Raw genomic sequence first — 24,590 nt, 5'->3', positions numbered from 1 at the left:
TTTAGAAGGCCGAAATGGTGACTCCCCCTGTAAAACGTCCATCAGGTGCTATACCATTTGGACAATAAATTCACCCACACAGGCTCCTGCGAGACCTGGGGGGCGAAAAACAGGATACACTGGGGTACCATCAACTGTCCAGGGACCCCTGCATGTGATGAGACCACCACAGGCTGCGATAACCCTTATGGGGAAACGCAGGGGGCGTTGCCCACAAAGGCTGGAAGCATCTTAGCCAGCCGAGGGCGGTCCCCTTTTTTGTGCAGGCACAGTGACAGAAATGGGGCGTGATATATAATACAACATGCCCTCCATAAACCCTCAGCGTCTACATATCCCTCCGCTAACTGCACATGATATCAGTACATTATAGCTGGAAGAGGATATCCTCGTTCACTTTCAGACATGAGGAATGTGAACGGAGCGTATGTGACCTCCCACACAGAAAAACCACGTTTACTGTGAGGTAATAAACACCCTGCAACACCGCACCGCAAGGGCTGTAGCAGAAGAACAGGGATAGGAAAAAGGGCTGACAGTCAGAAATGAAAGTACAGGCAAACAGCGCTAGCATTTAAGTCACATACAATGCACAGATAATATCCTGCATTACAAACACTGCGATCAACTACACAGACCAGAGCCTGGTAGGAAACAGTGCTGCATACACTGACCTTATTGAAGGAGAGGTATGCAGGGGACCCGGACCGCAATGGCATCTGTATCAGCTTCCAGCAACGTTTGCCATCCCCAGCACATGTAGTGAGAAAATGGCCACTGAGGAGCAGAGAGAAGGCAGGGCCCGGGGGAGGAGCGCTGACACAGCACGCTCAGACCGTTGTGGAATGGCACTGTGCAGCGGGGGAGACGCCGGCTGTGAGACAGGGAAGGCGTTCTCCCCTGGCTTGCTATTAACCCCTGGGACGCCGCGCTGTACCGCACATGCTGCGGCCCCCTGTCCCTGGTGGTCTAGTGGAAGGCGCAGGATCAGTACCTGGCCCCACGCGCAGCCGGTCCCCAGGGAGCCCCCTGCCTGGGGACCAAACAAGACTGTGTTACCGGCGGGTGCCCACCGCGGGTCCCCGCCGCTTACCTTGTTCCCCGTGCATCCGGCCACAGTCCAGATAGCCGGGATCACCGCTAGCTGTGACCCCAGCTACCTACCAGCATCCCCGGATCGGTACCGGCGTTCTGGTACCGGCGGGGTGTAGGAGTGACAGCATGGACGTCAATACTGACTGTCCTATGCTGGAGCACTCTAGTTGTGCAGCCACAGCTGCGAAGAAATATTCAGGGGCCTTAAAAAGACCCCCCTCTGTACAGTGCGACTGGTCCGGCCAGGCACCGACAAAAACTGAGTGGCCTGAGGCTCGGGGGCGGGGTATAGGAAAGGGACCCCAGTGCATCCTGGGAGGCTGAAAATTTAACTCTGTGGTGCCTGGATGTCTGCCGCCATCGCCTATACCCCAAGGTATCCTGTGGATACCCTATGGACCCTGAAGTAGAAAGACACCACCACGGGCCTACCTACCTCGGGAGAATAACCATGTACAATGACCAGCACCGACAGCCTGGAGCCACCAGGATTACCCTCACTCAGGAAGCCTTAATGCCCCTGGAGACCTGAAGGAATAGTGTGGACAGTGGAAACAGATGCTCTGGATAAAAATTCCACGGAACAGACAGTCAAGGCAGCCACTTGCGGAAGCCAGCGAATACCAGGATCCCATCCAAAATTGTGTAGACCACTGCCCTGCCACTTCCGGCAAGACCACCACAGAGAGATGGAACAAAGGTTATCGCCCCGGAAAGACTACGGTATGCACTTTTGCCTGCTGGAAGATGTACCTATGTCATCACTTGGTCGTTGTCCGACCGACTGCGAACGGCCAGTGAGGACGGACAGGGTCCTTCAGAACGATGTCTTGGAGCTCGAGCCCATCGAACAGTCGAGTCGTTGTGGATGGTGACCGAAAGGCTTCAGAGCCGAACAGCAACTTCACGGCACTTTAGCCCAGGGGACTCACGGCCGTGGCCACAATGAGCCCATCCTGAATGACCAAGGAGTGGACCTGGAGGAGAAGAACGGAAACCCTCCACCAATGGAGAGTAATGGGTGCTGCTGTACAGAATTGGAACGGAGACGAGAGGGATGACGAGCAACCCTGTCAAGTTTGGAGAATTACACACTAGGACTCCCGTAAGTAGAACCTGGTTTACTGAATGTTCAACCCAGTCCATGGACGAGGCAACGACCGAACCATTGAGGCCAAGGTCGATAGGGTCCCTGCACTGTCCGCCGCAAGACAATACCCCTGAAGAGTGGTGTCGAAGGTCACCCCTAGAACGGAAGGCGCGGACATGGAAGACCATGCAAAAGTCGGGACACAGCCCTGATCCGAAAGTACTTAAAAACAAGCAGAAGTATCCTAAACAAGCAGACCCTCCAAAAAGAGAAAATTGTGATACCTGCTGTGCGCACTAGGAGCGGCAGAGCCTACCGAATTGTGGTGCAAACACACGAAGCCAGGGCTCCACCAAACGGTAAGGCCCGGAATAGACAAGGGACTGAGTCAATTACCCACGGAGTAAGTAGGACGACCTACCTCAAACGTAATCCGAAGACACGCGTTCCGGACGTGTAGCGAGGAGGATCGTAGAGAGTTCATGCGAACTGAACAACCCAGCCCCTGGTGCGCAAGGCACGAAGAGACCAGAGCCGGTCGGCCTGCGAACAGGGAAAGAGATAGAACCCCAGTTTCCGTACCTGCGGCGGAACTGGAGCAAACATGCCGGCTGAAAGGAGTCAGATGAGAGCCCGGCCCAATTGTGGAAAAAAAAAAAAAAAAAACAACACAACATAAGCAACGCCATGGTGGCAGACCTCCGAGGTCCCAGATGGAACTATAGCGAAAGATGCCACGCACCCAGCTGGCTGAAGAAGTCACCAAAACGGTCGCTGATCCCAAACAACCGCCCTACAACGTGCAAGCGAACTGGGTAGAGAGAGATACTCTATTAAGCCTTAGGCTTCTTTAGAGCCGGGTCCCCAGAACGGAGATTGTTACCAGACATTCTGCACCCGGAAAATTAACTTCTGCTGCGGAAGAAGTGGCTTGCGTCAGACTGACCTTCCAAGGGCGCACCACCTTGAAGGAGAAACGAAAACTATACTACAGAAGGGAAGCTTAGCAGCCCATAAAAATGGTGCCTAACTCCTCAGGCACTTAACGAAGACTGGAATTGTGGGATTGCAGGGGGGAGGAGCATAGGATTTAAAGCTACAGTAGTTATTAAGTGCCAGCTCCAGCCCCAACCTACAATCCATCCCCATGGTCCAGTGGTCCATGGTCCAGTGTTCCCCAGCCTGGCTGCAAGAGAAAAAAATATATCTAGCAGTTCCATTTTTCAGTACAGACTCATAATTCTCATACAGAAAACTATATCTTAGTTTGTAAATTACTGTTAAATCCCTATTCTAAGCAGCTGCTTCTGGATTAGAGGAGCTGCCAGCAAAAGAGCTGGAAAGTAAAACTGGTAACATTTGAGGACATGATCCCTGCTATACCAGAAGGATCAAAGCATTACAGATTTCCCATTTATAAATAAGTGCAAATATTAATTGTGTGAAGTCAGAAAGCAGGTAATTCATGGCAATAGGTCCTCCTTCCACTAAGACAACTTACTTCAGTAACTTCTCAAAAGCATCCAAATAGTCTTCACTGGTCATGAGAACGCAGAAGATATTCCTCCTGATATCAGTGTTCATCCTCTGTTTGCGAGCCAAGTCCAGGATCTTTGCACTGAGCTTAGGAAAGAGAATACACTATTACATACTGTACAAGTATAGATTTCCCTTCATAACACAATGAGGCGGCACCAAAGGCCTTTAAGACTGTTTCAAAGTGACCCAAGGTGATTTCTGCCCAAGAAGTGGTCGTCATTTTTTTAAAATTGTGGAACAGTTCAAGCTCACAGTACAGATATAACAATAAATGGATCATCACAATCTTTTTAAACCGGAGTCTATTCAAGAAGTTCGCTGGGAGTAGAGTCCCCATGATAATTTAATTTCTTGAGCAAAACATCTCTTTGCAATGTGCTTGAAGGTGTACTGTGTATATTTCAATATTTGGGAACAACATTTGATGATCTAGTTATAGTAGGTTTTATATGTTCACTGGTGATAGGACTTTGTGGGAAGGTGTGTAGAGGACAAAGATTTGTAACCGATGAAACGTATAATGATTTACAGATGTAAACATTTTGAGGTGTATGGAGGAAATGGTGTAAAATACACCAAAAGTTGAAAAAACAAAACAAAAAAATTATTAAAATAAATATCTGGCTTTAAAGCTTGTATAGCATTTTTCTCTGCCCACCAGCTATCAGAATACCCTTTATTAGTTATGGACATCAGACAGTATCAATCTTTGGTGCTTCCAATGACAGCAGTAAGAGCATTTTGTGAGGAATTTGAGGGGTTGGGGAGTATGTTCTAAAAGGCAATATGGTGGTATTTGAGGTTATGATGAATGTAGATTAGAAAGGGTCTTAAAAAAGTTTCTGGACACTTTAAGTGGGCGGGGGGGGATTCGTATGTGTTTCGGAGTACGAGGAATGTAATGAATCCTATATTTTCTTTGATTAAATATATTAATTTAGCTTATTACCAAAATTAATGGTAATGTACAGTCTGATTGAGAGATAGAGGGACCCACTTGCAGCCTCTGAATAGTATCATGTTGCTCATCTAAATAGAAGAGGTGTAAAATGTATCTCTAGTCTAGGAGTGAGGTGGTTCTCTCCGTCTCTCTATCCTCCAATAAATAATAATGTAATACCAACATCAAAGGCAACCACAGGAGTTACACCTATAAATGTATTGTAAATAGCCAAGCAGTGTGGGACAGTCCAGCAGAATAGTCAGGTGTAGAAGAATCATTTGGGCACACACCCAATCCAGGGTTTATTTTGGTAACATACATATGTTTTTTTTGCATAATTGGGCTCAGTTGGAGCTGTACGATGTCAACAATAGAATCCTTCCTTTTGTTAAAGGACAGGCACATCACTTATGGAGGGTAATATACATAGTTAACTTTTAGGCTTATCCATCTTAATATTAATTTAAATTTAAGCTGCAACATAGTGGTTCCAAAACTGGGTGCCTCAGGGATTAATTATGGTCCACCTGATAGGCTATTATTAGCAAGCACTGGTTTTGCCTATTAGGACAAACAGAGAAACAACCCTAAACACCACCACATTACTGAACCCAAGGATGACATACAAGCACAATTTACTATATTAAACAATATTTTTCAGAATTTCTCAAAAAGAAACTTTTGGCCTAGGGGTGCTGTGAAAAAAAAATGTTGATGGGGCCGTGATTCAAGAAATTTTGGGAACCACTTATGTAAACTTGTTCATATATTTGTAATTAGTAAAGAATGTCATAATAAGAGTGACGAATCCATGCTAGTAGATGTATTTTCAATCAATCAGGATGATTTTTTTTTCCTCCAGGTGAGGTTACATTGTCTGTTACCCTTTTAAAGGTTTTTGCTTCAAAAATTCCATTTAATATGAAGATTTAATTATGAATGGTACCAATAGACTGTGCACTGTTCCCCATCTCAGATAAATACCACCTCAACATTTATACCTTCCCAACTGCCTGCGCAGGCTTCGTGACAGACGACTGGCCAATCATTGGTGCTCCACTCCACGAGGATCCAACAATCCACCACCTTCCAACCTTGTCCGCTTCCAAGATATTCTCCAGGGATACACGGAGACGAGTGTCACTGCCAGACACGCTGCTATGGACCTTCACAAATAGAACAGCACGTCAAGACCTCACCACATCAATAGTCTTTGGGGCAGATTCAGCATTGCACACTAGTGATTATTGGGAATCTGCACGTGCGCAGGACCCAATCTGCTCATGTGCAGAACGGGTCCCGAGGGATCGCACGCAGCCCCTGCTATGCTTCTGCCTGATTGATAGGCAGAGGAATTTAAGGGGTGGTGCTGGGGAGGAGACGGCTGGCGTTACAGGAAACAGGGGGCAGGTCTCCCCCGTTTTCCGAGCATGGCGAGGCCAGGATCTGTGTCCACGGACACAGTTTGCTGGCATTGCAAGCCGGCCAGCTTGCGTAAGCTGTGGCTTACTCAGCTGGCCTGCGCCATCTCCATCGCGACCGTCCACCATTGCGATGGCTATCCCAGCCTGCAACCTCAGTCACAGTGCTGGGATAGCAAATGCAGCAGACACCTCTCGCTGCATTTGCAAGGACAGAATTGCAAAGCTGCATTCTCTATTCCTCCCGATTCTCATTTACAGCGCTGCATTTAATTTATTCCTTCATTTTTCTTTATCCGGCAGCACTTGTCACCAAGCCTTTACTACCAGCCAGGTAAATGTGCTTGACCTATGACCCTTGGATTGGAGAGAGCCGCGCTTTGTGCATTTGACAAATGTCTTTACCCCAGAGTCGTAAGCTCTAGTGTGGTCTAGTGCATGAATAAGAAATCAAATCTGCCTGTGGTTGTCATAACCACAGGCAATGTAAAATACACACCGTTACATGGAATATATAGGCATTTGCGGAACAATATACAAAAGAAAGAAACCTAATCCATACACATCACTTTGTAATTCAAATGAAAGTGCACTCTCCCGCTTGGTGCGCCTCAGTAACCTGTTCTTTCATCATTACTGCTGGATTATTGTTATATTTATTTTATTACCAGAGAGCGCTGTAGTTTACGCAGTTTCTCCACTGGTTCAGGGTCATAACCGGGTATCTTGCGCATATCATTGTTCTTTAACGCAAGCATGGTCTCCAACATAAACCGAACCTAGGGATGGAAACAAACCAAATAAAAACTCCACAAAGGGCAACTATTGCAGAGTCACTTCTCTTAAAATGTTAGTTGATTCAGTATAAAAGATATATTTTGTAACATTCACAAACGTGTGCATATACAGCTAGAGGCTAGAGCAGTCCCTGAGAGTGCACAAGGAAGAGCCAGACCTATGGGTGGGACTAAATTATCCACATTTTCCAATACTAGTAAAGGGGCCTGGCATATGTTGGGTCACCTCAGTCTGCCCTCGTCTTTGCCCGCTCCCTACTGTGTCAAGCCCCCTCTCTGCTGCTCTATTCCGTCTCCCTCCTGTACCTCCCCTCCCCCATACTTACCCTGATCCCGACGGCTGGCCTGGTCCTCCTCCTAGGCTGTGTGTCTCGTCTCCCTAGCAGTGGGAGAAGTTGGGGCGCACGCCTTGGCTCCCACTGCGGATGCATGTTGGAGACGGGACAGATCTTAGAAAATTATTATATAGATTTCATTTGATTTTGAACACTAACAAAACTCTTTGGGGACATTTTACTGAAAGCTAAAATGTTTTTAGAAGTCAGAGATCCATTAGGATTAACATAGTAAATTATAAAAAAAAAAAAAAATTTTAATATTGGCATTGATTGTAAAATACTCATTTACAGGGTTAGACTTTAATGACAACGTTGGTGACCAGGTAATTTAAGAAGTCTGAAATTGTCTCTTACTCGAGTCTGATCCTGAAGTTTCTTATCCACAGCATTAGCTTTGGTTTGAGCCTCACAGATCAGTTCCTTCAGGGCCACAGCATCATCTTTCCTCAGGGAGAAGCCAACGTTCTTCAGCAGCAGAAGCATTAGCTCTAGGTCTCTCTCTGTGAACGTGGACACAAACATCCTCAGGATGTCAAACACCAGGCTGGAACCAATGACGTGGAAGTTGTACAGGTGTCCGACGAAGGTGATCAAGTTATCACACTCTTTACTTTCAGCACCGTTTCCATGGAGGTCATGGAACTGCTTCACCACTAACTCCAGGATGTGTGCCCCCACCTGGTGAAAAACAAGATGAAGACTGAATTAGTAGGAAAAAAAAAAAAAATAAATAAATCAGACTAATAGCCTAAAACTACTAGGGGTAAGTTAACTAAAGAGAGTTTTTAGAAGAAGTGAGTTTTAGAAGAGATGTTGCCCATAGCAACCAGATTCCTGCTATTATCTTCTAGAAGGTGCTGGTTAAATGTTAAGTCGAATCTGCCTGGTTGCTATGGGCAACATCTCTTAAAACTCACTTCTAAAAACTCTCACTTTAGTAAATTTACCCCCTAAGGTGTATTAAGGAGCAATTGCAAGAAGCTTGTTTTAGTGCTGGTCTCATACGAAAGTGATTTGGGTATAATCTGAGGGTCATTGTGAACTTAATATGGTACGTATAATATAAATTATCTATAATTAAATTACTATAATCACTTATTTACACTGCAGTGGGATCAGAGGGGAGAATTACCCAGTGGCATAAAACAAATAGCGCTTTTACTGGAATTTCTTGTAAACTGGTATGGGAATGGAACTTATTGGTTCCAGTTGGTTTTAAATGACCCTATACTCACTTGGACTTATGGTTAGGAGAGGAAGCAGACAACGCATTTTAGTGGACACTGCCTGTTCCATTTACTTGAGTACACTAGCTCTCCACTGACTCCAGTATCGCCCTGACAGCAAGTACTGGTTTCCAACATGACAAACACAATAGCATTTTACATGTAGTGTCTTTGACAGTTTTTGGAACACCGGTGGATAACTGTCCTTAAGCAAAGTATTTTTTGTTATATAATATTTTTTGTACCGCAAGCTACATGTCACTTTACACATTACAGGCTCTTTACTTCTGCACAAATATCGCAAAGCTTGGGTGTTACTGTTCTGTAAGAAGCAGAACGACCCGTAAAACATCAATTGATATACACACACACACACACAATTTTAGAGTGATAAAAATAAATTGTCAGTTCTATATTGCAGTACTGGAAGAGTCCCAAGAAAAAGACAGCATGGACCAGCCTCTGGGGCTCCAGCTAGGGTATGAAGTTTATGAAGAGGTAGTGCAGCACTAAGGACAGGTCACACACCACTAAATTAGTCTTTCTCCAGTGTGTCCATACTACCATGACAATAAAGAGGATTCTCATTACCTCAATCCCCACAGTGTTGTGCAGTACACTGATTAGGAGCACATGTTCCATCATCAGCCGGTCTGGCATTTTTGCGGCGGTGATGCAGGCGTTCAGAACTACACTGGCTACAGTTTCATTCATGTCATTTCTGCTGTTGGCCATGTACAGTTCCTCAAGTTGTCCACTGATAGATGCCATGTTTGGTTCACTCAGTCTAGGAAGAAACACATAAGAGGTCAGTACAGTGGGCACACTTCATTTTCATAGGAGTATTAATATTTCTCTGTTTAGAGATTATCACACAGTGGCTCAAAGAACTCAAAGTATTGGTGGTTGGAAAATAATGTAAAATATTACGTCCTTTGTTTTAATTCATCTTATTCCCATATGATAATTCTGGCAAATTACTGATCAGGGACATTTTTCCCTTGGTCTTGAGTTTGGCTTCTACTACAAACAGAGGCCCTCATTCAGAGCCGGACGCTCTGAGCAGAGCGCACGCTCTGAATGAGGGCCGTCCTCCTGGACGCTCGTATAGCTGTGGGTCACCACCCACAGCCTATACGAGCGTGCAGGTTGATGGCCGCGATGGTCTTTCTCAACCGCAAGGCCCGGAGTGATTTTGGCTCTATCAGAGCCAAAATCACTCCCACTGACATCACTAGTGATGTCAGTGGGCCGGCTTCTGACGGTAGGCGTTTCCTTGGGAACGCCCCCGTCTGGGAGGCACGCCCCCAGCACGCCCACCAAAGGGGGCGTGCTGTCAATCAACATCGACAGCACGCCCCCTTTGATCAGACACAACGAGCGAAGTTAAGTCCTTCGCTCGTCGCGTCTGGCACATGCGCACGACGGAGCTCCCGCCGTCATGCGCATGCGCAGTGCACACCATCGACCCACTTGCGAGCGTACAGCCGCTTGCAAGTGGGTCTGAATCAGGGCCAGAGCTCTAAGATATTCTTCCCTGGAATTAACAGGGTTCCACAAAGCACTATGCAGTGACACAGAAAAATAAGAGGCCCTATTTATATTGAATACCTGTCTGCAAAGTGTTTTCATTTTTGGTCTGCCTGTCGAAAAAAAAATGACTACGACAAATGAATCGTTTAAATTAACTTGTTAAGATTTGTTCTCAGATGGACTTTAATAATAAACACAGAGAATAACTCAAAATCCCAATAGAGTATATTGAGAGCTGCAATATATGAAGTACCAACTACAGCAGTGCTACCCTGTTACTAAGCAATGTCTCTTGAACATAGTTACCATGCTGAGAAATCCCTATTCATATGTTCTAAAGCAGTGTTGGCTAACCTTGACACTCCAGCTGTTGTGGAACTATATATCCCAGCATGCCCTGCCACAGTTTTAGCATGCCCTAATAGCAAAACTGTAGCAGTGCATGCTGGGTTATGTAGTTCCATAACAGCTGGAGTGTCAAGGTTAGCCAACACTGTACTAAAGCATGCACAAATGTAGGGGCTGATGCAGAGCTGCATGCAAGACAGCTGCACCGCACGTGCAGAAAATAAATGAGCATGTTTTCCCGTATGCAGACTCACACACATCTGTTGAAGTAGCAGTAATGACCATCAGCACACATTTCTATAGGGCGGTATCTGGTGCAGGAGTTCCATCTGAAACCAGCCAGCAATAGCCCTCAACACTCCTACATCCAAACGTGACATTGCCACACAGTGATGCCCAATCGGCAGCAAGCGGAACTGCTCATGGTCGCATATGCTCAGACATGGAGCATGGGCAGTGTCGCATCAGCCCCACCATGTCTGAAGATCTGCATGTACACATGAACCCACTTTTTTTCCAGAAATATACCAGCAAATGTGCCCTGAACAAGGAGTCAGACATACATGTATATTATACAGTGTGCGAGAGGGATGAAAGCTTGGGAGGAATGAAGAAAAACATCAGAGCAGCTTCATGTAGCAGGAATAACAATGTAATAAACATTCAGTGACATGCAACTGTAGTTAAGGGGGTTCTATGTTCAATCTTATATTTCCCCCTCCATAACTGTGACTCCTGTGCCTCAGTTGTGTTTTTTTGGGGGTGCCTTAAACGCGTACACCTAAAAGAACCTGGGCTGTAACTGCTGATCAGCCAACAGCTCGCAGCCTCCATATACAGTTACAGGTTCCATATAGCTCTCCTGCCTCTGCAATACATTAGAACATCCTATAATTAATGGAACATTATAGGGGAACGCAGCACAAGCCGATAGAACACATTACAGTGCATCATTAACATGGGTCTACAGACCCGTTAAATCATTTCTGATTCTCAGAGCTAGATTCACTGGCAGATGGACTATAAAACAAACAAAAAATAACTAAAATGGGACGGTAAGAATTATTAATTTGATGGGAGAACCCGCTTTAATAAGCATAACCTATACCTATACCAGTTAGAGACAAGGAGACAAGACTAATCCTCTCTCACACTTAACAACGTTGATGGTCTCTGTACGTGGCCCTTTGTAATTTGCCATAAAGCAACTGCTGGTATTCGGTTTGTGTTTCTGCAGCCAAATATGAAGGAAATCAATCAGCAGCTAATTAACATTAAATTACAACAGACAGTATAGCAGTGTATAGTTATACAGCATGTGACTATAATTACATTGGGATATAGCACAAGGTGCGCTAGAAAGACAAATATCAACTTGCACTGGCAAAGGACCCATATATCACAGAGTGACCTGCAGCATCCGCTCAAAACACAAGAGTAAATTAATTAGCTGAAGCATGTGAGTGATTTAAAGTTCATGGAGTTTCATCCTGTCAATTAAAAATATGAACTATAAAATAGTTGATGCACTCCAGGCCTGGAGCCAAGACAGAGCACACAACTCACAGGAAAGGACGCTATTATTTAGGTGGAGGAGTCATGTGATACCTGTTCATCAATCCTTTCACGCTCTTCTTCAGCCTCTCTAGTTCTTCCCTTTTCTTCATATCCACAGCGTCAGAGGATTGTCTCAGCTGTGGTGGGATGTACTTAGTGCCCAGGTCTGAGGCGTGCTAGGAGACAGGAGGAGAGTGCTGCTTTATCCTCATCAGATAAATTGGACACTAGAGGACTTGCATTAATAAAAGTGGTATCAGAAAAACAAACATGCCAACATTAGAAATGCCTTTCACATTAATACAAGACACCGCAACTAGAATGGAACCAAAATGAAAAAGGTCACCTGACATTTTGTGGGGAAAGAATATAAAATAGAATTATAGATCCAGATCAAACAGTGCTCCAATAACAAACCAGGGAGATTACAGTACAAATGGCTATAGTCATGAAGGTGGCAGATTACAGTGGAAGGAAGCGATGGAGGAAAGAGGAAGACACCAAAATTTAAGATGGATTTTTATTTCAGGAGGGAGAGCATGGAAGAAATTATCTACAGTATAGATGCCAGTGTATGTGACAATGTTTGCAAATGATCGCTTCCAATAAATTACACAGATATTGCATTGCGTATGGCTAACAAATCAAAAGTTGGGATAGAATATTTTGTGTTTTTGTATTTGGAAAGACAGAATAGAAGCCTCTCGGGACAACTGTCAGTATCTAACTAACCAATAACATACAGCAGCGTCGGCTGACAGGCAATTCGTGGTGGAAAGCTGTGGGTGTGGGGCCTGGGCATAGGGTGTCTGAACAAACATTCTTTGCAATGATCCCATATATTACATGGTATGGAGGCACAGGCAAGTGCATTTTGATCATATGTGGTGTGATCAGCTGGAACATTATGTACCAGTAGTCACTGAATAATTATAGAGAAAAACGCAGTACACCACCACGCTGGTACTGAGGGGATGGTAGACCAGGGCTGTCAGCAGGGACTTTGAAGCTGTTGCTACATTCACTGGTACTGGTGCTGCCAGCTATGGAGCAGGTATTGGAACAGAATTTACAATCTTGGGATCTGACTGATCTGAAGCTGTGTCTGGTCTGTTTGACAGCTCTTTTCTTAATCTACTTATTTTTGTTTCTGATCAAAAAACTGCACTCTATTCTAGATATACCATGTCCGTCCTGAAACCCAAGTACCTCCTTCCCCATTCCAATGTCCCCCTCCTCTCCTAATCTCCCTACTAACAATTCCATCTTCAATATCACCATCCTGTCCCCCTCATCAATTATATTTATTATAGTTAATTCTTTCCTTAACACGTCACAATTAACACCTCATCTTCATCAATAACGCCTCTTTCCATCATCAATCACTGTTAGAGCAGCAGTCCAACATTGGGCGGAATTCAATTGTTTTCGCGGCCCGCATTTCCCGTCTCAAGTGACAGGAGAGAGCGGGCCGCTATATAATTGTTCCAGATTTTCGTGCTGATCGCGCCCAAAGTGGTCGGGTTTAGCCGCGTAAAGCAGCTAAACCCGACCAAAGTGCTGGGCGCGATCGCGAAAAGTGATGTTTGGGCATCCACACGTCACTTTTCACACATTTCAGCTCTCACCCCCCTGGGGCTGCGAGCTGAAATCTAGCGCTGTCAGCTGATCGTGCCCGACAGGAGCAAGAATTGAATAGCTCCGTTGGGCGCGATGGGGGCAGGAATCAATTGAATTCCGCCCATTGTGTTACTTTTTTTTTTTTTTTTTTTAAATATTAGTTTAAAATTACTTAAGTAATTGGGGGGTTTCTAAGGTATAGTAACGTATGGCTGATTGGGGAGTCAGCTGAATGTAAACAACTGTTTAATTTTTATTTATTTTTTAACGGGAGTGTCTCTGGCAATGGTGAGCACTCAGCTTTGCGCAATAAAGCATAAGGGGCGAGGAGAAATCAGAATAATGTGCCACCCGAGAGTCTGTTTTCCTGCTTAGCGCGGCGCTAACAGCCTCGCGACTGGCACTTCAGTCACGAAACCTAGCATTCTCCAACTAAACACCCACTTCCAGTCAGAGTAAGCATTGCGGTGAGTTGAATAGCTCTGGGAGCTCCCTCCCGGCGCTATTCAACTCCCACTGAATGGAATCGCCCCCAGAGTCTAGTGTACTGATGTCTGTGAAGATGGTTTCCTTTTCTGTGTGGGTTTAATAACTGGTGCACAGATTTTAATAAAACATTTTTAGATTTTATTAGGGAGGAATTCAGTTCCAAGCACACAACATAAAAGAGAAGATACAACAGCAGTAGTAAAGCTCCTACTGTGCCCATGCAGCCTACAATAGGTCTGCAGACTAATCAGGACTTAGAGAGTCTATTTACTAAGCCTTGGATGGAGATAAAGTCAACGGAGGTAAGGTACCAGCCAACCAGCTCCTAACTGCAATGTCACAGGCTGGGTTTGAAAAATGACAGTTAGGAGCTGGTTGGCTGGCACCTTATCGCAACTGACTTTATCTCCATCCAAGGCTTAGTAAATAGATGCCTTGAAGACTAGACCAAATTTTGGAAAAGTGGGGGAGGGGGCACCTTCACCCCTAAATGTATTAACAGAGACTTGAACTGGGAGCATTTCTCTGACACAGGCAAAATAAAAAATCCAACATACTTTTAAGAAGGGCATTAATCCTTTTAATTCTCTCTTTATACTTCTCCTGCACAGACGACTTTTTTTATTTCACCTCCCAACAGTCTAAGGGGTAAATTTACTAAAGTGAGAGTTTTTAGAAGAGGAGGAGAGGTTAAGTAGAATCTGATAAGTTGCCCATAGCAACCTCTCCACTTCTGAAAACCCGCATTTTAGTAATTATACCGCTAAATCTCCTAGGTTTATTTTTTGTGTGTGTTTTTTTTTTTAAATTTCCCATCTCTAACCTTCCTCTCACACCACATGCACAGTTGCATTAATCAGGACGACCCTCCGGTATACAGGCACTCCTATATCTACAGCACAGCTCATTACTGATTTCTCTCAAAAGGGTCCACACCTAGGGCCCCATTCAACGATCCTTATTACCAGCAGCATATTTTGTTTAGTAATGCAGGGATACTAATGAATATGCCATTGGTATTTAACATTACTTACGCCTCTACGCTGTTACTGGCAGCTCATCGCTGCCAGCAATTGGCTGTTGCGAGATGTGCATGAGCTACGGCCAGTCTGCACATGAGCATTACACTTCCACCTGGCAGGGACGCGGCAATACCTGGAAGGCTTCACTGAAGCCGGAAAGGCTGTTGCTAAAAAAGTTTATCAAAATCGGTGCCCCAGTTATAAAACCCACACAGACAGTGATCACGCTGAGCAAAAAAAAATGTGGGTCCTAGGGACCCCTCACTTTTAAAACTTGGGGTCCTACTCCACGGCTTCTGGGTCTCATCACAAATTATGGGGGGTCAGAGTAGGCAGCAGTTGGGACAGTGCTGGGGCAAGTAGCAGTTGGGGTAGAGGGGATTAAGGGCAAGCAGTAGTTGAGGTAGAGCTGGCGGTATACGCAGGGAGAGGTTGGGTTAGAGCTATGGCTAGAGGCGAGTAAGGGCAGGCAGTGCCACGGGTAGGGGGCCAGATGTACTAAGCTCTGAAAAGTGATAAACTGGAGAGTGATAAACCACCAGCCACTCAGCTCCCAACTGTAATTTTTCAAACACAGCCTGTAACATGACAGTTGGGAGCTGAGTGGCTGGTCATTTATCACTTTTCAGAGCTTAGTACATCTCCCCCAGGGATAGGTAAGTGAAGACAGCAGTTGTGACAGTGCTGGGGGGCAAGGAGGGAGCTAGGGCAGGCAGTGCTGGGAGTAGGGAGGGGCGGCAAGGGAATATAGCAGCTGGTGCAGTACTGGGGGCAAGGAGGGGGTTAGGGACAGCCATTCTGGGGGTAGGGAGGGGTAAGGGTGTATAGCAGCTGGGGCAGTACAGGGGGCAAGAAAGAGGCTAGGGGCAAGCAGTACTGTGGGGACAAGAAGGGAGTTAAGGGCAAGCAATATTGGGGCAGTGCTGGGGGTAGGGAGGGGGTCAGGATACAGCTGGGGCAGCACTGGGGGTAGGGAGGGGGTTAAGAGATAGCAGTTGGGACTGTTACCTCCTTCCTCAGAGTGGCCTCCTGCATGTAGTGAGCTGAGATGGAGCACAGGCAGCGCTGCTGCAGCCAACCAAGGGGGTCCGCCAGCACCAATGTCAGAAAGGACAGAGTACGCTGGCAGGCAGGGAGGGAAGGACGTGCTCCGAGGTGGTCTCTGGTCAGTGATGGATGACACGTTGCGAGAGCAGGCCTGCAGCAACCAATCACTGTCGGCAGCGTCTCCCAAACCAATCGTTGCTGGCAGCATTTGGCTGGGGAGACGCTGCCAGCGGCAATTGGCTGCTATGGACACAGAACATACACAGCGCGTCTTCAATGACCCGCTCGGTTTTACAAAACGGGTCCTCAACTGCCTGTATCGCATAAATACGCGCTATAGCATGTATTTCGCAATCACTGACAGAAAAGGAGACCGTCTTCACGGACATCAGTACACTAGACTATGCGGGCCGATTCAATTCAGTGGGAGTTGAATAGCGCCATGAGGGATATCCTGGAGCTATTCAACGCACCGCCGGCAATGGTGACCATAGCGCTATCATCACCTATAGATGGCAAAAGCGATACAGTGAGAAAGGGAGGTAAGATAAGCTTACTGCTGTTTGTTGAATGCTGAAAAGAGGACTCTCTTGCTAAAGGGATTATGACTTGTTAAATGGGGCCCCTAGTGTATGAAATGCATATCTAATTGCCACAAGTGTAGAACAACAATTATACCAGCTAAAGAAAAGCATCAAACGTCTATCGTCCTTGTTTTCCTCTTGTATATAAGAGCGTAACCGCACAGCACTAAGAAATTAACTTTAACAATTTTGAGGAACAGCAGATAAGATATTCAAATATGCTCTTGTTCTGCACTCAAAGAGCTATAGATATACACTGAGCAAATAGAAATGAGCCAATTCAATCAGCAGGATGTTGAGGTAATAATCTTTGCTCATTTTCCTTGCACCTCTAATGGAAAATGTTTTTAAGTTACATACATATAGACTAGAATGGCATATGGTCTATAATTCTACAGCGGAGAATATTCTATGAAAAAAATGCATACTTACAGCTAACTAGGCCTTTTACAAATGATTATCTCCTTTTCAAAACCTCTCTGGAGGAAAAACACGCAAGGCTACCAGACACAGTCAGTGCATGGTCACTGTAGTGAGGAGGACAAAAATGCCCTGATGCGTGTAGGGCACCCCTGGATTTACGCACAGTGCCAGCCCTTTTGTAGGGTAATTGAAAAACTTTAAATAAGAAGAAATATAGAATAAAACAACATACTGAAAAAAACATACCTTGTTAATGACAGATGAATCGGCCACAACTTCATTGTCTGAACCATCAGAGACATCTTCTGATTCCTGCCCAGAGTAATCGGATTCCTGCTCCATATCCTTATCTTTCTCAGACAGAGAATTATCAACATCATCACTGTCAACTCCAACATCATCCTCCATCTCCTCTTCTCGGCTACTGTCCTCCCCATCATCCGCCATCTCATCATCCTTATCCATCACCTCCTCTTCTCGGTCACTGTCCTCCCCATCATCCTCTTCTTCTCGGTCACTGTCCTCCCCATCATCCTCTTCTTCTTGGTCACTGTCCTCCCCATCGAATGCTTTCTCTGACAATTTCTGCAGCTTCTCAGCTGTGTTTGCCTCCTCCTCCTCCTGGTCATAGAGACCAGACACAGAGCCTCCCGGCTCCAAGATCCCCAGGATGTAATCCAGCCCATCTTGTGTGAACGCCTGGGGCAGAGAGCTCTTATTTTTCCGTTTATTCATTCTGAGGCTCTTTTCCAGCCTCTTAATCTCCTTCTCCTCCTTCTCATTGGCCTCTAGGAGAGCTTTATTCCTGGCTTCCCCTCTGCTCATCTTCTTCTTGCTGGTCCCCTGTACATCTCCACATGCTCTCTGCTCAGCCAACTTCACTGGGGGAACATCTCTGTGCCCCTGTTTATCTGTAGCTGCCCTCTTCTCTGCCAGTTGACCATCTCTGTGCCCCTGCCCACCTACTGCTGCCCTTTTCTTAGCCTTTACCGCTGTGTGACCGGGCCCCTTCAGTTCCTGCTGTGGCCCTGAGCACCCCCGACTATAATACTCTTTCTTCCTACTCTTTTTAGACAGACGCTTCTCCTTCCTCAGCTCCCTGCGGCTCATCACTCTGCCTCCATCCCCGGACACTAGGGTGACAGCTGCCGAGCTACCCCCGCCCTCCGCTTTCTCTACAAATTCCTGTACCGACAGCTGCAGCTTCTTCATCTGCACTGGTCCGTCCCGGACCGGGCCCCTCCGCTTCATCCTGCTACTCACACGCAGCCCTGTCTGTACTAGCCCGTACCGGCTCATCACACGCTGCCCACGGGCGCCGCCATTTTGCGGGAGACAAGCAACTTCCGGCATGTAGAGAAGCCTGAGACCAACCTGAAGGAAACATTTTCCTTCACAGCACCCCCTGCTGTCCAATACCAGTACATGGCCGGGTTCTATTGGGCCACTTGCTGTTGAGCATGTAAACCTAAGTACACATAAGGCTTTATTTATTAACATTATTTTTACTAAAATAAAGTGAAAAAGGGTGTTTTCACACCCTTTTCACATTATTTTAGTATCACCTGAAGTTATTACAGGGCAATTGGAGTAGAATTCGTAAAATTCTACTCCAAGCCCTACGTATCACTTATTTTTAGTAATCAGATCGCATTTCCCATAATTGTAATAGGAAATGTGATCCGACCAGAGTTACTAAAAATAAAATGTAAAAAAATATCGGGGAAAGCCCTGTGATAATAACGCCTCCTGGAGGTGGCGTTATCCAGGGTCTCCCCCGGTTACCGGGCTCCTGCTCCGCTCTAATCGGGAGAGCAGAGCCGGGAGTTGGCCCCAGTAATCAGCTGGGTGGTCTAAACAGACCACAAGCTGAGTACTGTAAAAAAAAAAAAAAAAAAAAAAAAAAATTGTCAAAAATTTATTTTACTTACCTGATTCAAGGGACCAGTGATCGGGCCTCTGGTGATGTTCTCCCTCCGGTCAGCTGGTCTCCCATAGTGCACTGCGGCCGGGTCATCAGGTGATCTGGTCCCAGTGCAGTATGTGATATTAGCTGACCGAAGGCATGCAGGTAAGTGTAATTAAGGGAGAGGGAGGGGGGTCCGCGATCGTGGGGGGTGGGGCTTAGCGCCGGGGGGTAGCAGCGGCGGCCGGTCGGCGCATGCACTTTGTCACAGTATTGTTTGAGAAAATACCGTGACTAGTGTGCGGAAGGGATTCGCAGGGACAGAGCTTTGTCGCAAGCTCTGTCCCTGCAAGGGATTTGTAGTTAATCCCTGTGATATTGCCTGAATTCGCAATGCAAATTCAGTCGATAATATCACACTACAATCTGCATTCAATATGCGGATTGTAGTAAATAGAGCCCATATACACTCCAACATAACGCCTTCCACCAGGTACAAAGTGCCCTGCTCCTGGACTTTCCACCTAGTTTACGATTGCAGTCACCTGTGTTGAACTAGTTAATTGATGAGATGGGTATTTCAACAAAGGTGGCTGCAATTATTTAACAGGAGGGAAGTCCAGGAGCAGAGAATTTTGTTCCTGATGGAAGGGTCATACTGGAGAATCTGAGCACGCTTTGCAAAGTGTAACTTACCGGAGTTTGGCGTTGCCTAAAAAGGCCTATTAGCTTCTTTTTGCAAAACAGTGCAGAGGGATCCAAAGGCTCATAAACCCAGAAGTCTTTTCATCGCATGGACAGCACATTATTGGAAGTGCTGTTCCGGCTGTTATGTGTTATGTGATCCTACAGTACATACCGGCGATAAAAAATGCGGGTGAATAGGGTTGGGATTTATTGCAATCTAATTATGATAATTTAATCAGCCCACCCATTGTCTTAAGATTTCACAGTCTCTTGTACAGTTGACCATCGCCGATTAGCAACCATCAATGGTTTGATGGCGATGGTAACTACAATCGATGGGATGCCACCAATACTGTACATTGGTGGCGGTGTGCTGGTGGCTAATGCTGGCCATAATCTACATTTGTTGTGCAGTGTGTGTGCCTCATGGGGCGGAATTCAATTCAGCGCGATGCTGAATAGCCCTGGGAGGGAGCTCCTGGAGCTATTCAATTCAGCGCGTTGTTTGGGCTGACTAAAGGATTTGTTCTCGCACACTCCTGAAGGTGCAAGAAGAAATCCGACTAAAGTGCCAGTGCCGCAGCTGTTTGCCGACTTAGCGAGCCTCACGGCTAGCACTTTAATCGGAGAATGCCAGTTCTCGCGACTAAACACCCAGGTTAAATCGCGAGAACCGGCATTCTCTGACCTAACAGCTTCCCGACAAAGTGAACAGCGAGCTGAATTGAATAGCTCCGGAAGCTCCCTCCCAGGGCTGTTCAGCATTGCACTGAATTAAATTCTCCCCATGGAGGTGGCTGTGGTAATGCCCTACACTAGCAGTTCACTTCTGTGAAAGACTTCTCTTAAATGCCGGGGCTATAACTCGCGGGGACAGCGGTTACCACAACCATTGTCCCTGCGAGTTCTCAATTGTACATAGCCGGGATATTTTTATTAAAAATTAAAATATCTCCGGCGAGTTGGATCATTAATAATCGCGGTAGTACCGTGATTATTAGTACACAGATGCCTAAGTTTGATTTACATGAGGCTACAACCCCTTTGACCACCAGAGATTGGGATATTGGCAATTATGAATAACCTGAGCATTATTAGTTAATTGATGTGAAAACATAGGGCCTGATTCAGACCCACTCGCGAGCGGCTGAGAAAATCAACCGCAGGCTTCGGCTCGCAGTGGCGATGGTCGCGATGGTCAAGACCATCGCGACCATCATCCTGCACGCTCGTATATGCTGTGGGTGGTGACCCACAGCTATACGAGATTCCAGGAGGACGCTCCATAATTATGGAGGTGGGCCCTGATTCAGAGCGAACGGCTCTGAATCAGGGCCTTAGTTGTCTGTTCTGCCAGATTGTCCAGAAGACACTGCCCTTGATGCGAATACTGTTGTTATGTTGCACTCACCTCTTCTTTCCATACCTCCCCCTCACATCTCCTGTATGGCAGGTATGACAAGTATGCAAATATTGTAAGTGTTATAGGTAGCAGACTATAAATACACAGATACAATGGGAGAACAGATTCAGATTCCCTTTAATGAGTTTTATCAAACCTCTTAAAGAGGACAAGTGGAGATATTGCCCATAGTAACCAATCAGTTGCTAGCTATCATTTACCTAGTACATTCTACAAAATCAGAGCTAAAATCTGATTGGTTGCTATGGGCAAAACCTCAAATTTTCCTCTTTATACAATTTGATCAATCTCCCTCAAAGGGCTCTATTTATTAACATTATTTGTACTAAAATAAAGTGAAAAAGGGTGTTTTCACACCATTTTCACATTATTTTAGTTTCACCTAAGTTTACTAAAGTGCAATTGGAGTAGAATTCGTAAAATTCTACTCCAAGCCCTAATTATCACATATTTTTAGTAATCAGATCGCATTTTCCAGAATTGTAATGGCCTGGGATTTACGAAAAATAAATTGTGAAAAAATACCGGGGAAAACCCTGTGATAATAACGCCACCTGGATGTGGCATTATCCAGGGTCTCCTCCGCTTACTGGACTCCTGTTCTGCTCTAACAGGCAGAGCAGAGCCGGGAGCTGGGTCCCAGTGATCAGCTGCGTGGTCCGGTAAGCTGGTTTCCCATCCTGCACTGTAACCCGGTCAGCTGCTGCATAGAACAGCTGACCGGGTCACAGTGCAGGATGGGAGACCAGCTGACCGGTGCCACGGAGGACATCACCGAAGCACCTCGTTACTGCATTTTTTCTGAAAAATACAGTGATAAGGCTGTGGAGGGGATTTGCAGGGACAGAGCTTTATCGCAAGCTCTGTCCCTGCATGGGATTTTTAATAAATCCCTGTGATATTCAGTCAGTAATATCACACTACAACCGCATTTTAAATGCGAATTGTAGTAAATAGAGCCCCTAGTCTTTAAATATCTACCAAGCACCTCATGTTTATAAATATTTTCCCATTAGTCTATTATGTCCAGGGCTGGTTCGAGGAGGAGCCGCGCCCTGTGCAGAGAGGGACTCCGACGCCCCCTTACCCTGCAAGACAGGGCGTGGCCTAATTAACATAGAACATGCCCCCTAAATGACGCTAATTGGGGGCGTGCCCGTAAGGCACGCTTCCCATTTAACGTCAGGCTGGGGGCAAGCTCAGCACTCCTTCAGTAGCTGGGCTGCACCCAGCCCTCTCCCTGCACTGAATGGATGCTGCGCGCATGCGCTCGGCATCCATTCCTCTTCTCCGGGGCCGGCACCGCTGCATAGCTGCGGCGGTGAGGGTGCCTAACCTCACGACCACCGGTGGGACGCTTCGGCCCGCAGGTGGAACAGCGGGCAGTGTCCAAAAGACGGGACTGTCCCGCTGAAAATTGGGATGGTTGGGAGGGGTGTGCCCTCTATGTGGTGGCACCCCTGTTCGACCGCACTGGTCAAACATGCCTCGAGCTGGCCCTGCTTATGTCTATGGTGGTAACTAGGGGTGAACAGTGCCACTGCCCAGGGCGCAGCACCCTGCAGCCCAGAGAGACACCGCCTGGGGCATTCTTAGGATGCTACGGGCGTACAGCTTCTCCCTTGTAGGCTGCCATCTGGATCCTACATAGGATGCTCAACTTCTCCCTGGTCTTGGCGGCAAGCTTCCGTAGAACCGCTAGAGCATCCTTTGGGCATTCAGCTGCTCCTGAGACCTGCCCCTTAATGTGACATTGTCACATGTTCGGGGACAACACATTTTCACCCTGCTACAGACCTGGTTATGCCTGAATATATTAAAGATTTTAGCAGTTACCTCCTTTAAGTCTGTAAGGGTGAGGGGGGGGACTCTTTTTTTTATAAAAAAATGGCTGCATGGTGCCTTTGTATTGGTTGGGCAAAGGCAGATTGTGACCAGTATCTTTGTTATCTTCAGCAAAGATTTTCTTTCGTAATAGATGTTCGCAGCTGGACATTATGATGATTTCCGGCAGTTCATCAGTATCAATTGAATTACTCCTAAAATGTTTAAATAACACCCTCTCCAAAATTGTCATTTCTGATTTAATATTATTATTATTAATATTATTATTAATATTACAACTACTACTACTACTACTACTACAGTAAATCTACCTAAACATAATTGCTATATGTTCCTTTATTCTCTGAATTAGACTACAGAACTACAGTAGGGGAGTTAAACTGAGACAACTGAGAGTCCTTCAAATCAATTCAAGGGAGTCAGCAGCTTTCTGCCCCAATCTAATGTAACATTGGAAGGAAGATATTTTTAAACTGAGACAACCGAGAGTCCTTCAGATCAATTTAAGGGAGTCAGTAGATATTTTTTACAATTTGACATAACCCAAAGGAATGAAATTTCAAGACAAAATGCAATGTAGCAATAAATAAGGAGATTACATGAAAATGGCAAATGTTAGGAGTTTAGCAGAATAGAGCCATAAATAAGCCATGGAACATGAATCTGCCAGTGGGGATGTGAGTAGAGCAACAGGCAAAGTTGTGAAAAAAAATGGAAACTTATTTTGCGCGTCCTTGATTAACATTGAGCCTTTCAGCTGATTCTGCACTGAGCCAATCCATTCATTACAGTTAATGAGACAGCATGAGAATGTATAGATTAAAAAATGCTGGTCATCAGACTTTATTAGTCACCTGCTATAATTATTGACAGGGATCAAGGATATTAAGCTCCTAAGAGGACCACTTATTATATTAACGCTCTGGAGAGGTATAAAATACATTTAAATTTAATTAGAACAGAACATTCATGATTTAAAAATAAATCTTTCATGTAATTTTTTTTTTTACATATTCATTTGATTTATCTGTTTTTTGTGTTTCAAATATTTTTTGGTGAGAAGTCCTTCATAAACTGCTGCGACTAGAAAGTGAATGGGACTTATATCATTCAGCTGGTCAAGTGGTCTGTGCATGGAATATGTACACAGAGCCGTAACTAGACTTTTTGGTACCCTGTGCCAGAAAGAGCATTGGTGCCCCCCTCATTTTTCAAAGGGACATAATGCACCCAAAAAGGGCCATGGCTTAATGGGGAAGGGCCAGAGAAGAGATAGGAGAGGCCAGGAGATGCTGGGGATGAAATAAGAGGAAGCTACAAGCAAGAATGATAATAAACAGAAATTTGACAGGCCCAAACAGCACCTCCTGACCTGTGGTGCCCTGTGCGATGGCACCGGTCGCACTACCCTAGCTACGGCCCTGTATGTACATATGATCTATGGTTGTAAGGGATTTACCTGCCTGAACAGGGACATAAGGCAGGTAAATCTAACCTAAGGCATAGTGGGGTATCGTACTATACATCTTCACTTCATCTCAATTGCAGAGACTTCCTTAGCTCTTTTGCTTTCATGAATTTGGTCTATGTCTTTCATGCAGTTATGAGATACATTTAGTAAACGTTTTAAAGATGCACTTATCTATCTGTCCTTGAA

At 45.6% G+C, this 24,590-nt stretch overlaps 1 protein-coding gene across 1 annotated transcript in view; it reads right to left on the bottom strand.

Moving 5' to 3' along the window:
* Positions 1-18,411, bottom strand: part of NOM1 (nucleolar protein with MIF4G domain 1) — a 34,744-nt gene extending 16,333 nt beyond the window's left edge. The window contains exons 1-7 of the mRNA XM_088450378.1: positions 17,319-18,411; positions 11,939-12,063; positions 9,041-9,236; positions 7,578-7,901; positions 6,757-6,867; positions 5,669-5,833; positions 3,687-3,808 (exon numbers count right to left, since the gene is read on the bottom strand). Of these exons, the coding sequence (XP_088306504.1) occupies positions 3,687-3,808; positions 5,669-5,833; positions 6,757-6,867; positions 7,578-7,901; positions 9,041-9,236; positions 11,939-12,063; positions 17,319-18,371 (2,096 nt within the window). The 5' untranslated portion in view covers positions 18,372-18,411. The remainder of the gene's footprint in view (positions 1-3,686; positions 3,809-5,668; positions 5,834-6,756; positions 6,868-7,577; positions 7,902-9,040; positions 9,237-11,938; positions 12,064-17,318) is intronic.
* Between the last annotated feature and the right edge of the window lie 6,179 nt (positions 18,412-24,590).

This window comes from Taudactylus pleione, unplaced genomic scaffold, assembly GCF_031769625.1.
Source record: "Taudactylus pleione unplaced genomic scaffold, aTauple2 ptg000517l, whole genome shotgun sequence".
Taxonomy (NCBI): Eukaryota; Metazoa; Chordata; class Amphibia; order Anura; family Myobatrachidae; genus Taudactylus; species Taudactylus pleione.
This window is presented reverse-complemented; position numbering and strand designations above follow the sequence as displayed.